Source organism: Chrysemys picta, chromosome 12, assembly GCF_011386835.1.
Source record: "Chrysemys picta bellii isolate R12L10 chromosome 12, ASM1138683v2, whole genome shotgun sequence".
Taxonomy (NCBI): Eukaryota; Metazoa; Chordata; order Testudines; family Emydidae; genus Chrysemys; species Chrysemys picta.
This window is the reverse complement of record NC_088802.1, coordinates 50,241,574-50,257,450: the sequence shown is the minus strand read 5'-3', so window position 1 is coordinate 50,257,450 and position 15,877 is coordinate 50,241,574. Positions and strand designations below refer to the sequence as shown.

At 43.1% G+C, this 15,877-nt stretch overlaps 1 protein-coding gene across 1 annotated transcript in view; it reads left to right on the top strand.

The window, feature by feature from the left end:
- CACNG4 (calcium voltage-gated channel auxiliary subunit gamma 4) overlaps window positions 1–13,829 on the top strand; it is a 63,162-nt gene extending 49,333 nt beyond the window's left edge. The window contains exons 3-4 of the mRNA XM_005282933.4: window positions 4,646–4,786; window positions 8,817–13,829. Coding sequence (XP_005282990.1) covers window positions 4,646–4,786; window positions 8,817–9,355 — 680 coding nt within the window. The 3' untranslated portion in view covers window positions 9,356–13,829. The remainder of the gene's footprint in view (window positions 1–4,645; window positions 4,787–8,816) is intronic.
- The last annotated feature ends 2,048 nt before the right edge of the window (window positions 13,830–15,877 follow it).

Sequence of the window (15,877 nt, the reverse complement as noted above, 5' to 3'; positions counted from 1 at the left end):
GTCACACAGAGCTCTTAACAGAAACACTGGATTTATTACAACAATCTATAACCCATTTAAATCACACACCCCTGCCAGCTTCTCCCCATGACTGGAAAGGTGTTAAGGGGCCACTTTACACTGAATGGTCCCTTGAAATATGTGTTAATTAGTTATGCTAAACAATCTGTTCCATCTTGTATTTAGCTGTGACACTTGGAGTCAGGGCCAGCTCCAGGTACCAGCTCAGCAAGCAGGTGCTTGGGGCGGCCAAGGGGAAGGGGCGGCAGTCGGGCTCTTCGGCGGCGGGTCCCTCGGTCCCTCTCGGAGGGAAGGACCTGCCGCCGAAGAAGAAAGCGGCACGGTGGAGTTGCCACCAATCGCGATCGCAGCTTTTTTTGTTGTTGTTGTTCCCCGCTGCTTGGGGCGGCAAAAACCCTGGAGCCGGCCCTGCTTGGAGTACATTTCCCAGATGGAAAGGAGAGCTCTATGGAGCTCGAACGCTCATCTCTCTCACCAACAGACGCTGATCCAATGAAAGATATTACCTCACTCACCTTATCTTTCTAATCTCCTGGGACCAACACAGCGACTACACAGCTAAAAATGAGTTAGGCACCCAGCCTGCATAGGTGCTTTTGTAACGCGCAATAGGCAGCTAGCTGCATATTTAGGCACTTAAATACCTTTGTCAATACGGCTCTTAGACTGTGAACCTGCAAACTGCTCCACAGGCAGACCCCCCTCTGCTCAAAGGCCCCGATTCAGCAAACCATCCCTGTTCAGCACTGCACTTAAGCATAGGCTTAACTCCTATTCCCATCAGTGGAATGTAAGCATTTGCTTAATTGCTGTGTGAAGTTGGGGCCCCAGTGAGCCCCACAGAATGCAATGGGGCTCTGCATTGGCACAGAGCAGCTTGCAGGATCGGGGCCGGTGGGTAACTGCATGCATTTCTGCAATGCATGCACGTAGCAGTTGGGAATTGCCTGTGCAGCCAGGAATGCGCTGTTGCACAGTGGTCTGCAGCTTCCATTTTTGAAAATGTCACCCCCACTGTTCATGTAGCTACACCCTTCCAGGGGAAAGTAAAAGCCAGAACAGAACGGTAGAGCTTCTGAGCCCTGGGTGAAGAAGCGCGGAACTGTGCTGCAGTTTCTTTACCACCGGAGGCGTCATAATGGATAGTGGTGCAAAGAGACAGGACAGTAAACAAGAAAAACAAAATAGAGGAGAAAGCAAAAACTGGATTCCCTTCATATTTTTTGATGTGCTGTTATTTTATTACCAGAATGGGGAGACATACGTAAACTCTGCACAATACACATGAGCTGCTTTTAAATTTCAGGACCAAAAATACATGTTGTAGAAGGAAAACTCTGCACTATTGTGTGGGAAGAAAATGCCATGTTTTGACTCTCTATGTGTTAATTAACTAACAAAGCAAATATTATCTGTGGTGCTAATTATTAAGAGTAGAATAGCCCACGCTGTGAATTTGGCTTCTGTAGCAAGTATTCTCTAGTAATAGTGGAACATTTTAAGGAAGTCCTTTTAGTTTAAGTGAAATCATAATGAACAGCATGAATGGGGGAGGGGAATGAGTGTGACTCTTTATTACTATGAATTTTCTGCCTGTGACAAAGATATTCATGAATGACTAAGTGTTTGGGTGCCCACCTCCAAGCACCTTAAAGGGTGCTGCTATTCCAAGGGTGGGCGCGCAACACTTTCTGAAAAGTTAGCCCCCTTTAAGGCATCCCAGGATGGGCACTCTACAATTGAGGTACCTAAAAAAAAAAAAAATCACTATTTGCTTTTGAAAATCTTGGCCATTGGTCCTTATATTGTATGTTACGTTCTACACCACAAATAAATGGGAACAATAGAGTGGAGTCCCAATGTTCAGGATGCCCTGGGGAATGGCCCCATTAACAGGACATGCAGATTACAGAACGCACCGTCTACACTGCATGGCCTATCCTGGCCTATCCCCCAGTGTAGACACAGCATGCGCCAACAGAGACACAGCATGCGCCAACAGAAAGAGGAGTCCTGCCAACATTGGAACACCACCACCCTGAACGACATTGGCTTGGGGCAGCATAGCACTCTTGTGGTGGTACAGCTGCAGCTACAGTGGGGGAGGGGGGGGAGGCTTGTTAGCACACTTGTTACCAGGGTATGAGGTTTTCTTCACATCCCTGACCAATATAGATACGTCAGTACAAACTTTACGTTTAGACGAGGCCTAAATAGCACTGCCTCTGTCAGGGAAGCTGTAGAATCCATTGTGTTACTTGAGAGGCACCAAGAGACAGGTGGAGACACTATCTATGATAGCAACAGGAGAGGTGGGTGAAATTTTTCAGGTGAAGCTTTTGGTGAAAAATGCAGATTCGGGTCAAGTGAAACATTTTACAAATTCACCGAATTGTTTTGATACCCCCCAAAAAAATTAAAAAAACCTGAAAAAATTGAAACTTCCCATTTTTTTTATTTGAAACAACTTTTCATTTCAAAATTTGCTTTAACTTTAATTTTTAATTAATTAAAAACCTTTTAAAGAAGCGCCATGTCAAAACAAAATGTTTCCAACAACCTGAAACAAATACCTTCCATGTTTTGGAATTGCTGGCAAATAAAAAAAAATCAGTCAGTCACACAATTTCTAGCACCAGAGCTTGTGTGAGCTGCATGTGCTGCTTAGAGATTCAGAAGCTGACGGTAAAACGAGTGAAGTGATTGTGTGAGAAGCAAAATAGAAGGCAGGAGCAGGAACAGGTGTAGCAGATCATGGATCCCAGCAAGAAATGAGCAAATAATGGAAATATATTTTCTTTGCATATTCATCCTAAAACTAGTTCAGGCTGCCTAAAACTGGATCCACACAGCAACTCCAGATAGTTTTACATTATTTTATCTGAACCACTTTTATAACTGCTTAGAAAATAAACAGCCTTATGTAGCAAAGATGCCAAGTATGGCAGGACGCAAACTTTTCTCACAACTACAGTTCACAACAATTGTAAGTTCTTTGGGAAGGGAGGGTCTTTTTGTTCCAAGTTTGTACAGCACCTAGCGCGGTAGGGTCCTGGTCCACGAGTAGGCGTCGTGCAATGCAAATAATACATCATGATGGTGGTGCCCACGCCTGCTCCTGTTGCGGTGCATGAGAGTTTTTGTCATTCATTACCATGGGAGCAGGGTTGAAGCCTAGGAGAGCTCTGGTAAACAGCCAGGTTAGAAGGTACTTGGCTAATGTGGGCAAATCACGGCCACCGAAACTAAAATGAGAAACCTCAGCTACGACATCTGGCCATTTCTCCTCGGGAAATGGGGGGCCTGGCTCACCATGCCCGCCAAACAAGGAGATGGGCCTCGAAATTTCACCCGAGAGACAACACATCCTTAGTGCGACACCTTGCAGTTAGTGTACTAGATTTCCATTACTCACCACTAACCAAGTCCTTTTGCATTGTCTGGGTCCCCACTCTGTACTAGCCACCACCAGCCCCACCCCTTAGTGTCCTTATGCCTTTGTGCCTCCGCCCTGATGATTTCTCCTTCTCCGTTTAGCACATTGACCTCTCCGTGGCCCTTGTTACAAAACCTCACCTCCCCCTCCCCCCACACACCTTTATCCCTCTATGTTTGTGTTACAATTCTTGCTTTCAGGAACAGTTTAGTCAGTGTATTCCCACACCCCACCCCCTGCGCCCATAGGCCCCTCTTTTCTTTTTTGTCCTGTATCACTATTTCTAGCGCATTTGACCATATTTCTTCCTCCTCCTTCTTTTATTTGTGTATTCAGCCCACTTCTTCCTCCTGTTTCTTGGTTTAAGCTCATTTCATTTGCTGCATTTGTTTCCCCCTCCTCATTCCCTTCTGTTGCTCTCTAACCTAGGGGTGCCCTGGTTTTGATGCCTGGCCTGCACTGGCGGTATTTAAATTCTCCCATGGTGGCTTAGATACCATTGTTGGTGGATGGCCTGACAGTGCCTAACATATAAATAAATAAAAAGTGTGACAAATGATCCCAATTAAATGCAAATATTCATGATACACTAGTCTCAATATCTTCCTTTCTAAAAGTCAGGGAGCTTTGAGTCCATTAATATTCTACAGCTGACAGAGAGAGATGCTAGCAAGACTGTGACATGAAGACAAAGGGCTTAATTACCTGAATTTGCGGATGTCACACATGTACCAAACCACGTCTACATCTCATAAAGCTGCCCACATGGTATGATATAGTTAATAGTCAGCTCAGGCATTTTTCAGTGCTTTTGCCTGCAAGCTGATGGGGGTGCGTCTCTCTAACCTCGTTGGCCGGTGCGTTGTCAAAAACGTTCCACATGCAGCAGCATCAAAAGGCAGATTATGGTAATAGCTCCAAACTTGCCAGCAGAAATCTCAAAATATTTAGGAGCAGCCAATGAAAAGTGTACGCTGTCACAATCACTTTGTCTCCATCACATCAGCCATCGGCTCATGACCCTGGGTCTAAAACCTGCCTCCACATGCAAACGCCGTGATGGTGCCAGGCCAGCAGAGGCTGAGGGTCACCCTGAGGAAATGTGCCTTGTGATCTCTATGCTAGCACCTGAAAAGGGATCTGGGCTAATTACTAACTGTCATGTTTTTCCTCTTATATATCCCTCAGGTATTGTCCGTGCCTCCAGTGTATTCCCCATCCTAAGCACAATATTGCTATTACTGGGAGGACTCTGTGTCGGAGCAGGAAGGATTTACAACAGCAAAAACAACATTATCCTCAGTGCTGGGATTCTGTTTGTTGCAGCAGGTACGTTCTTGCCTGAAATTTATTTATTTAGTAGCGTCTCCTTTCTAAACTGGAAATGCAAACACACAGACGCGGCTCAGCAGATAAACAACGCCAGCTGTACGGCTGCCTGCGGTATGGGCTGTGAAGTGCTGAGAAGCAAAGGCTGGGATTTCTAAAAGAATGGCACTAAGTGCCCAAAACCCATGGAATTGGAAAGTGGAGGAAAGATGGCCCAGCGTTCATGATGCTAGCCTGGGACTTTGGAGACTTGAAGTTCAAATACTTGCTTTACTGCGGGCTTCCTGTGTGACCAGTGCAACAATTTACCAAGGGTCGTGGTGGATTCTCCCATCACTGACAATCTGTAAATCAAGACTGGATCTTGTTCTTAAAAGATCTGCTCTAGGAATTATTTTGGGGAAGTTCTCTAGATTGGGTTATATAGAAGGTCAGACTAGACAATCACAGTGGTCCCTTCTGGCCTTGGAATCTATGAAAACCTTGGGCACGTCACTTTGACCCAGACCCACAAAGGTGTGTAGGTTCCTAACTTCCATTGATTCAATTAGGACCCTAAATACCAGAGTTGTGCCTCAGTTTCCTATTTGTAAAATTGAGATAATATTATTTCCCTATCTCATTGGGGTGTGGTGAGGCTAATTACATTGAAGGTGCTCCAATACAACACAAAAGGGGACCATGTAAGTACCTTAACTAGACAGCATCTAATTCCCTTGGGCTCTTTTGAAGTCCCAGCCAGATGTGTAACCCTCCACATAGCTCATTTTAAGGACATTTGTACAAATGGCCCTACAGTGTTTAGGATACATAAACGCCGTTTGCTGCAGAAGGAGATGGTCACAGCAGGACAGAAGGAGGTCAAATACTGTTTCTTAAAACCACTTCAAACTGCACCAAGCCTGTAATCAGAGACTGGAACTGGCTTCTCAAGGCTCATTGCTTTTCACACATAAGGATTCTGGATGACAAGTCAGAATTAAAAGCCAGCCAGTAGTATTTATAATTTGTTGTGTTTAGAGATTGAGGCCAAGCAGGGAAGGCGGGGAGGGAGACTTGGTCAGCCGAGGGACAGAGATATCTCCCATGAGAGCCTCAATGGTTTGTGGCCTGATGAGGATTTGTCCATGGATTTTAATGACAAGTTTCAGAGTAAAAGCCACGAAAGCTTATGCTCTAATAAATTTGTTAGTCTCTAAGGTGCCACAAGTACTCCTGTTCTTCTTTTTATGGATTTTAATGACGCTTCTCTTTGGCGCTTGAATGTGAAATGGTTTTTAAAATGAGAGTTTCCAGCTCAGCAGGTGGGCTTTCCACATTCTATCTTGTTACCAAATGACATGTCCTCTTTCAGCATCTGTGCACCGCAGCGTAAAGAAGAGCATAGCAGCTTACTCTAGGAATGGGCACTTTAAAATACATGTATCAGTGATAAAACACATATCCAGTCTCAGTAGGAAGGTGGCGAACCCATCTTTTTGCGTGTGATGCCATATCAAATGACATCAGCATGTTAGGAGGAGGGACAGCTCAGTGGTTTGAGCATTGGCCTGCTAAATCCAGGGTTGTGAGTTCAATCCTTAAGGGGGCCCCTTAGGGATCTGGGGCAAAGCCAGTACTTGGTCCTGCTGGTGAAGGCAGGGGGCTGGACTCAATGACCTTTCAGAGTCCCTTCCAGCTCTATGAGATGTATAGGTTAGTATCATGCCATGCAACAGATCCAGAAATGGGGCTGCTGTCCATAGAAGTATGGGAGAAATCAGAGTTAAATCCAAATGACCACAAAAGGTTCAAATGAAACCATCCCCTGCTAGCCATGTTTGAAATCCAAAACTAAGTTTTGCAAATGGTCCCTATGTTAGAGGCCAAACTATGGCCACACTAATATGTTGGAGGGGCTAAGCTCACGGGTTGGCAAATGAGCCAAACTAAAACTGCATCAACGTCAGGCTGCCTGAAATCTGCAGCTGGACTCAAATTATGAGGTCTCAGCCCATCTCAACAAATGACAGTGGGAGAGATTTGAGACGTGAAACATACCTTGCAGCACACAAGTTGCAGAAATAGCATGCAGGGATCAATACCTTGGTGATGCATTTTATGAACATGCTAGTGGATTTCTAAGAGCACAGGGGCTGAATGAACCCAGCATGGGCATGCGTGAGCTTCCTCTCAGACTGCCAGGGGCTTACGAGAGCTCCCTGGATACTTACGTAACTCCCAGCAGTTTCTGAGCCACATAAAGGAGCACATTGAACCTCATCATCTCCAGCAAGGTGTCTGTGTTCTGGTTTGCCATTGCCCCTGTGATTTGGTACAAACAGAGCAGATGGCACGCTGCAAATCAGCCCATTTGGTCTGTTTCATGGATTTCCTTCACACATTGTAAGCTCCTTCTGCACTTTTAAAATGTGAAATGGTATCGTATGATTCTACTGTAATTGTGTCTAGCATTTTATAGCACACAGGGCCAAATCCTGCCTGCCTTACGCACACCAAACTTCTCCTGAAAGCAGGAGTTAGCTCCCAGACTATACACAGAGCTTCAGGGATTTGCCATTTCCCATCAGATGACTAATAGGTGGGCGGGGGGATCCCTTTCTGTTCTTTTTCCCAGGAGTTCAAGGGCATCAACAACTTCATCTTAGGCAAATCTCATGACAGAAACTAAGTTCTTGAAGCATTTTAACAGGGAAATCCTGGCAAGGCACTTAACCTAATGAGTTTTTCCTGAAAGTGACATTTCACTGCCCTTCAACTAAGGCCAGTAACACAAGTGTTTTACACTTTGTTAAAGACCTTAGGTGGCCATGTGGAATCTGAATCAGGCATCTCTCACAGCCAAGGTTTTTCTTTGCCCCAAGCAGGGGCGGCTCTATGTATGGCTCTATGTATGGCTCTATGCCGCCCCAAGCACGGCAGTCAGGCGGCTTTCCGCGGCGCGCCTGCAGGAGGTCCGCTGGTCACGCCGATTCGGCGGTATGCCCACAGGAGGTCTGCCGGTCCTGCGCCTTCGGCATCCCCGCCGCCGAATTGCCGCCAAAACCGTGGGACCGACGGACCTACCGCATGCATGCCGCCAAAGGCAGCCTGACTGCCGCCCTCATAGCAGCTGGCAGGCCGCCCCCCGCAGCTTGCCGCCCCAGGAACGTGCTTGGTGTGCTGGTGCCTGGAGCCGCCCCTGGCCCCAAGTATAGTGTCAGAAAACATTGCCTTTGATATCCTAGCACATTTTCCACACTAGAGACATCATAGAGTCAGTCACATTGTTAATATCTTTCCTTAAAGCTTCAGATGAAGTATGCAGCATTTCGATGAAAAATCCATCAAGATGGAGGATAATTTATTTTGATCAAGGTGAACAGCTATAGCCCTGGGCTCACAGTGTATCTTTATTACCACTTCTGAATATTATAAGGCCATTAAACCACATTAGCCAGTTCTGACTTGTCACTGCTCTGTCACCATTAACAAAGAACTATGGGCCAGTCCTGCTCCATCAAAGTTAGTGGGACTATGCAAGCAACTTGTGAGACTGTGTGACCCAATGGATGGGCCATTGGCATGAGAGTCTAGAGATCTGGGTTCTGTTCCTGATTCTGCCCTGCTATGTTATTTTGGGTAGATCTCAGTGTCTCATTTTCCCCATCTGCAAAATGATACTTTTCTTCCTTTGTGAAGCACTTTGAGATCCATGTATGAAAAGTCCTACGTATCTCTGAACCAAATTTCACTGAAGTCAATCAAAATATTTCCACTGACTTCAGTGAGGGTTGGCTCAGGCTTTCTAAGAGTTATTATAAACTATTCGGTGAGATCATGTCTCTAATTTCTAGTAGATATTTTTATGCCTCCCCCCAGACAAACTTTTGGGTTTGTTTTTAAGTTTATGACTGCTGATATATTGTTTTACTATAAATAAATGAAATCTTGCCTTGTAGCAATTTTAAGTTTTCTGATCTAGAGGGCAATTTTGTTTGAGTTTCTGCCTTCCCACCCGTAAAGACTAATTTGTTGTTTCTTTTTCCAGGACTAAGTAATATCATAGGGATCATTGTCTATATATCCAGCAATGCAGGTGACCCAAGTGACAAGCGAGATGAGGACAAAAAGAACCATTACAACTACGGCTGGTCTTTTTACTTCGGAGCTTTGTCTTTTATTGTGGCTGAAACCATAGGAGTATTGGCAGTGAACATTTACATTGAGAAAAACAAAGAGTTGAGATTTAAAACCAAGAGGGAATTCCTTAAGACTTCTTCCTCTTCCCCTTATGCCAGGATGCCAAGCTATAGATACAGGAGGAGGAGATCCAGATCAAGCTCTCGATCGACAGAGCCTTCTCCGTCTAGGGACGTTTCTCCAGTTGGCATGAAGATTGCCAGTTCCATCCCTATGAATGAAATTTCCATGTACACTCTATCCAGAGAGCCCTTGAAGGTTACAACTGCAGCCAGTTACCATGCGGACCAAGAAGCCAGCTTTCTGCAGGTCCACAACTTTCTTCAGAAGGAATTTAAAGAAGGACTCCACATCAATATGGTTAACAGGAGAACGACACCTGTCTGAAGGGTTTGCTTTCTCTCTCTTTCTTTTTCAAAGTGTCAAAACAGAATAGAGCCTTCAAAAAAGAGAAGGAGCCATTTAAAATCCTTCTCAAAACAGGACATGTGCTAGGGTAGCAAACGGAGACCTTGGAATACTGGAATGGCCTAAAGATATTGTACATTCATAGCTGTTTTAAAAGCTATTCGGAGTTTGTTTCATTAAAGTTCCTGATGTCACAAGAAAGTGAAAGCAACTCACGTCCCTGCAGTTTTGTAATGTATACAATGTGTCAGAGAAACTGGAAAAGAGTTAGTTACCAGGACGTTTTAAAGAATTACAGAAGAATTGCAATGTGATTTTTTTTAAATAAAGTCTCTTAAAATAATCATAATTCATGGCCAAGTCCAAAGCTTATCACAAACGGAGCCTAATGCAGCTCTTCAAAACTACGATCCAGTTTCCTTTCATACAGGGGAGAGAGAGCAGAGGTCTGTCTCAGAAGCAACTGCCTCCTCGAGAAAATAAAATCTAGAAGGCAAAACTATTTGCAGCCATCTTGTGCTAATTGAACTGTAGCACACCAATGTACGGCATGTTGCAGCATTCTACAGTGGGCGAGCTACAAGGGTCAGTACTGCCTCCACTGTTAGCTCCTTGTGCACTAGAACCAAGGAGCTGATGGAGCCAATGCAGATGAAGCAGTGAGCATAGGGTGGATGCATTCTAAAATAATGAAATGGTGCGGAGTTAAAGCGGAAGCTGCTCAAACGTATTTGCAAATATCATTTCTTGCCTAAAGTTTAGAACACTTGAATCGTCTCATTGCTAATAGACCTAGTGCCTGATCCTGCCAGGTGCTGAGTGCTTCCTGCATGTACAGGGTGCACCATACCTCTCAGGATCAGTTTCCTATACGCTACGTGTTGCAGGAACAGGAAACAGAGCTGGGTCTGTAGGAACCAATACCTGTGAAATTGAAGATTCCACAAGGGTTGCACATTACTTTTTTTCCTTGACGCTTCACAAGTGCAACACTAATGCTAGCGCAAGTTAAGGTATCTAGGCTACGTGTGTAAGAAAAGGGAAAGCTAATCTACTGATCCAATCTACTATTCAGAGTGGTGAACATTTCTGCAAAATGCAGACTTATAGGTCATGTAATGACAATTTTAAAAGATAGAACAAAAATAATTGCAGTTTACTAGATATTTATTAAACTTTTTATCATGAAAAAGCACCACGGGGTGCAAGTTGCAGTTGTTTTTATGCTGAAACTGTGGTTCAAAGAAATGTAATTTATTCTGGAATGATGGAATTCACTAAGTGCAGAGAGGCCCACAGGACCCTGTACGTAACTTACGGTGGGGAAAAACGTGGATTTGTGGGTTTGAGGGGGTTGTTATTTGCTTCTTTATGATTTTTCTAAAAAGGGCTGAAATATTTTCTTTTAAATTCCTATTTCATTTTTACATGAGACCAGTGTGTCCCACTTCTCAGGGAGGTGGATTAACTACGCCGACAGAAGAGTTCTCTCCCGTCGGCATACAGCGTCTTCGTTAAAGCACTGCATCGGCGCAGCTGCACCAATGCAAGCGTTTTAAGTGTAGAGTTGACCCTAGGTCTTGTCTGCCCTGAAAACTCTATGGTGAATGGTGGACTGGTGAAATAACATCACAAGAGCCAAGACTGAAAAAGTTAAACAACTGAGGGTTGGAGTCCGCAGCCAGCTTGTTTAAAATGCTTTGTTTGTGAATCCCTACTTAACGTCCATGACTAAGTGATATTTTACGTAAAGGATGTCTTTGTTAAAGGTTGAACATCCCTCAACCTTTCAATTAGGGCACAAAATTTCCCAGTACATTTGAGCTGAGACCTACAAAACTCCAGTAGGAGCGGCCTTGGCAGTCCAAACTACAAGAATAAAAAATAAAAAACCAACAACAAAACCCACAAACAGCTCAGGCCGTCTCACACCATCATGAAGAAGGAAAATCAGGTACAATCCCAATTTTTAAAGAATCCTCTCCTTGTCCCCTTTAAATCCCATTTAGGCTTCAATCGAGCATTTAAACACATGATTAATTTTGCAAGTAATCCAATTAAAGCAGATCGGTGCATTAATTCCTCTTTAAGAGTTTATGTGGCACTAAAACTCTGCTAGGATCCTTGTTTAAGTCCTCTGTACTGGGGTGAATTTCACCCTGAGAGCTGACTAGAATGGAATGTAGGGAATTCTAAGGCATTAAGGGGAAAGAAATTAATAGCTTTTTTAATTTTTCAAATGCTGATTTGAACAGGAGGGAAAATTCTTATCTACTTTCCAATACAGAACTTTTTGAGGAAGAGGGATGGGTGGGAGTAGGTGAAGTTATTAAACATCTTGAACAGAATTTTTTACATAAATCTTTATGCTTTCAAACAATAAATTTCCTACCTTTTTGAGATTTCTTAATAATTAAAATCATTTTATTAGCTATGATAGAGGTAGAAAATCACATTAAAGAAAAGCATTCTGTCTCAATGTGTCATACTAAGTGCTTATTAATTTACACATATTATAGTCAATGTATTTCCAAGTGCAATTCCCCAGAATTTTTTCCTATTGTGTTAATAAAGTAAGAGTTAGACATTAGTCCTCATTTGTGTTTGCTGTAGTTTAAAAAAATCATTCCCTTTCAAATCAAGAGTTAGATGTAGGTTGTCTTTCTAAACTCATGGCCATTGAAAAGAAAGCTGACAGTGTGAAGGTCGTTTTTGGTGTGTTTGTTTCCTTTAAATTACCTTCTTTCAGTGACTGTTTGGAAACAAAAACTGATTCAGGTTGAAGTATGAGCCCTTTTCTAATGTGAGGGTCAAGCTTGCAGAACCACACATGTATATTTGTACAGTACAGCTACACCTGGTCCACAGAACCCCTCAGCTTCAGGGGCACTTCTTAGCAACTCGGCTGTCCTAACTTTTGTTTTTATACAGATCATTTTCCCTTAGAACCTAAGCTCTTGTGGCAATTTCTGGCATTATTTAGATCTCCATTCTCTAAGCACGGGGCATTGAGCTCCAGGAGCATGTAGCCCTGGAATTTTTTGGGTCATAATCTGCAACCCATATTCACACTGAGTAGAGTGGTTTGGAAAATGGAATTTTCAACATGGGGACACTTTGGTGGGATATGTAGTCTGGCAAGAGAGGAAGGCCCACAGGGCAGAATAGGGACACGAACAACCTGGGACTCCAACTCCCATGAGTCACTAGGGTGTATCAGGCAGATGTAGAGATATATTAATGTTTCTCTTTGGGTCAAACTGAAATAAAGATTTCATATAATTTTCCTCCAATGAAAAACAGCCAAAGCCAAATTTTTTCCTGAGAAAAATGTTGATTAAGGGTTTGGAACAGCTTCCATATAAGAAGAGGTTGAAAAGACTGGGACTAGTCAGTTTAGAAAAGAGATGACCAAAGTTGGAAGGGATATGACAGAGGTCTATACAATCATGAATGGTGTGCAGAAAGTGAATAAAGAAGTATTATTTACTCCTTCACATAACACAAGAAACACAGGGGCTCACTTGATGAAATTAATAAGCAGCAGGTTTAAAACAAACATAAGGAAGTACTTCTTCACACAACGCACAGTGAACCTGTGGAACTTGTTGCCAGCAGATGTTGTGAAGGCCAAAACTACAACTGGGCTCACAAAATAATTAGATAAGTTCATGGAGGACGAGTCCATCAATGACTATTAGCCAAAATGGTCAGGGATATAACCCCATGCTCTGTTCTGTTTGTTCACTCTGAAGCACCTGGCATGGGCACGTCAGAAGACAGGCTATTGGGCTAGATAGACCATTGTTCTGACCCAGTATGGCCATTTTTATGTTCTTATGATTTTGACAAAACCCAGTTTCCCAACCAGACAATGTTTCATTCAAAATTTTTCCACCAGCAGGCTGTTGTGTAGTCTCTTACTCCATGAGTAATCCCTCTGAAATCAATTTGACTACTCTAGGAGTAAGGTAAAACCCCACAACACTGAGGGTAAAAATCTCCTTTTGTTTTATGTGTGGACAGTACTGGGCACAATGGAGCTCTGATCTCTAGGATTTTTAGATGCTACCCCAGTATTAATATTAATAATCAGGTTCTCTGAAATAATCCTAGCCAGAAAACACAGCATTCAGTATTAAGAGACAAAAAAAGCTACATGGAATTATTCGACCATCTCTTCCTATTTCTCATTCCAAACAGAATAGGGATGAAAATAGCAGTCACTTCACATGCTGTTCATTTTTAGTAATAGAACATTTTAGCATTTCTTTTTCTGTTCTTTCTGTATAGGTCACATATCCACAAGGGCTAATCTACCATGTCCCTTGAGGTTATACTTCTGTCTGCAGTTCTAAAAGTATTATTTCCAATGTGCATCAGTTCTGCCCATATAATCACAAATACGTATGCTGTACTTACTATTATTTTTAAATAAAATGTTTTAAATGTGTGGAGAAGGTATATAGATTTTAATTTACAAATTCTTTGGGCTGAATACTTATAAAGTGTGGGTTTTCTGGTAAAATGGGTATATATTTTTAATCTTGTCAGTATCCCTTTAAGTAGAAAGATTCTAACCCCGGAGACTATTTCACTGGGTAGTGACATGGACTCTTATCTCATCAGTTCCAGTCCCGCTGGCCAACCAGATCTAATCAGATGTTCAACTTGTCAGAACATGGAAATTGAGACAAGGCTTCTCATAGTCCCTCACAGAAAAGTTTGGTTATACTGTTTGAGACACAACTTCAAGTGAATTTTTAGCAACCTGCAATTAGGATTGATGACCCTGCCCTGGACATAAAAATTTTTTAAACTTTTGTCCAGCATTCTAAATGAACTTGAACTAGGAATTTGGGGGAGTGGGGGTGAGAGGGGGTGGAGGGAAGGAGGTGGGATGATGAAATTTGGTTAAAATTATTTTTGAGGTTGTTTTCACACTTCTCTTAACACCCTAGTTGTAGCTGGGAAGGCTACCACAAGACAACATACTGCAAGAAAAAAAATATTCTCATAGTATCTCTGAAACCAGAAGTCCTAATCATCACGGGATAGACGCTGTGCTCACACACAAGATTTCCAGCTAAGTGGTTGGGTAACATTGGGAAAAGCTGCATTATTTCCAGAAGCTTTCCCAACCCAAACCCAACCCTCTTGAGGTTTGCCCATGAGTCGTTATGAATATTGCAGCATATACATTCATTAGTAAAAGCAAATGCCGATCCGTAACACTTTCACTGAGGAGTCCACATCAGACTCCCTGTGGACATGGTGACATACAGCCAAGTTTATGGAAGTATTTGCTAATTTTGTGTTCCTCTGTTTTTGGGATAGTCCCAATCTGGGACTTCCAGGACCTGATTTTCAAGAGGTGGTGGGGACCCACAGATTCACAAAAAAGTCAAATCATACCCTTACAATCCATTCCCATCCCCACCAGGGTCTGATGCGAACTCTTTTCTGTGCATTCTCCTTTCTACACTCTTGTAAGTTTTTCTCTGAAGAAAGAGCCTCGTCTACCCACATTTTAAAACTCTAGAAATTTTCTATTTCCGTGAATATAAAATCCCCAGCTGTGCGAAATGCACTGAACAAAGGTCATGAGTTCAGCAGCCCCACTATTCACCCTAAAACATTCTGAACCATTCAGTGATCACGGGCAATATTTCTTCTTCAAATGGTGCTTTTAACTTCACCTTTACATTTCCCAAGTCTCCACATTCTCTAAAGATAAAGTGTGTGTGTATATATCTGATCAGTGGACACATCTGGAGGTAGGCAAACAAAGGATTCGGCTTTTCAAATGCCTCCATTCCCAGGGGGTAAGCCAGTCAAAGCTCATTCTCGGTGCAAGACTGACTCTGCCCTTGACTCTGGCTAAGAATGAAATAGTTCAGCAGGGATGTTCCCACATTGCAGGGCAAGCCTCACAGCACACAGAAATAACTGGTACAAGTATTGGAAGGGAAGATGATTGGGGGGAGTGGAGGGAGAAGCTTTGTGGCCCGTTTGAAAAGTGAGAAGGATTTCAGGTGGGAGGATATGTCGTCTTCTTGGAAATAAGTTGACATAATAGGAACTAAAAAATCCTGTAGAAGAGATTGAAGTGCATTCTTCAACATCTGATGCAGCACTTGCCTTGCCCAACCAAACATAGAGGGTCGCCTACCAGAAATGCATGCTAGGAAAGGTTCTTTTAACAGCTTGGACCCACAAACAACCAGTCAGCAGTGACCAGCCAGAGATGGGGACGTAGCTCCTCTGGAAGAGGTTGAATTGTTAACTTTTGAAGAGGTCAGGATTGGGGGCAATGCGGGAAGACAGGCTGGTTAATTCAAGCCAGTCTGAAGCAGTTATGTTAATTTGTTTGTTATGGACATTATGTTTCTATAATAAAAAACTAGGGTAAAATCCTGGCCCCATTCAAGTCAATGGGAGTTTGCCATTGACTTCAATGGAGTCAGGATTTCATGCCTAGAGTATGGGAGAATTTTTTGG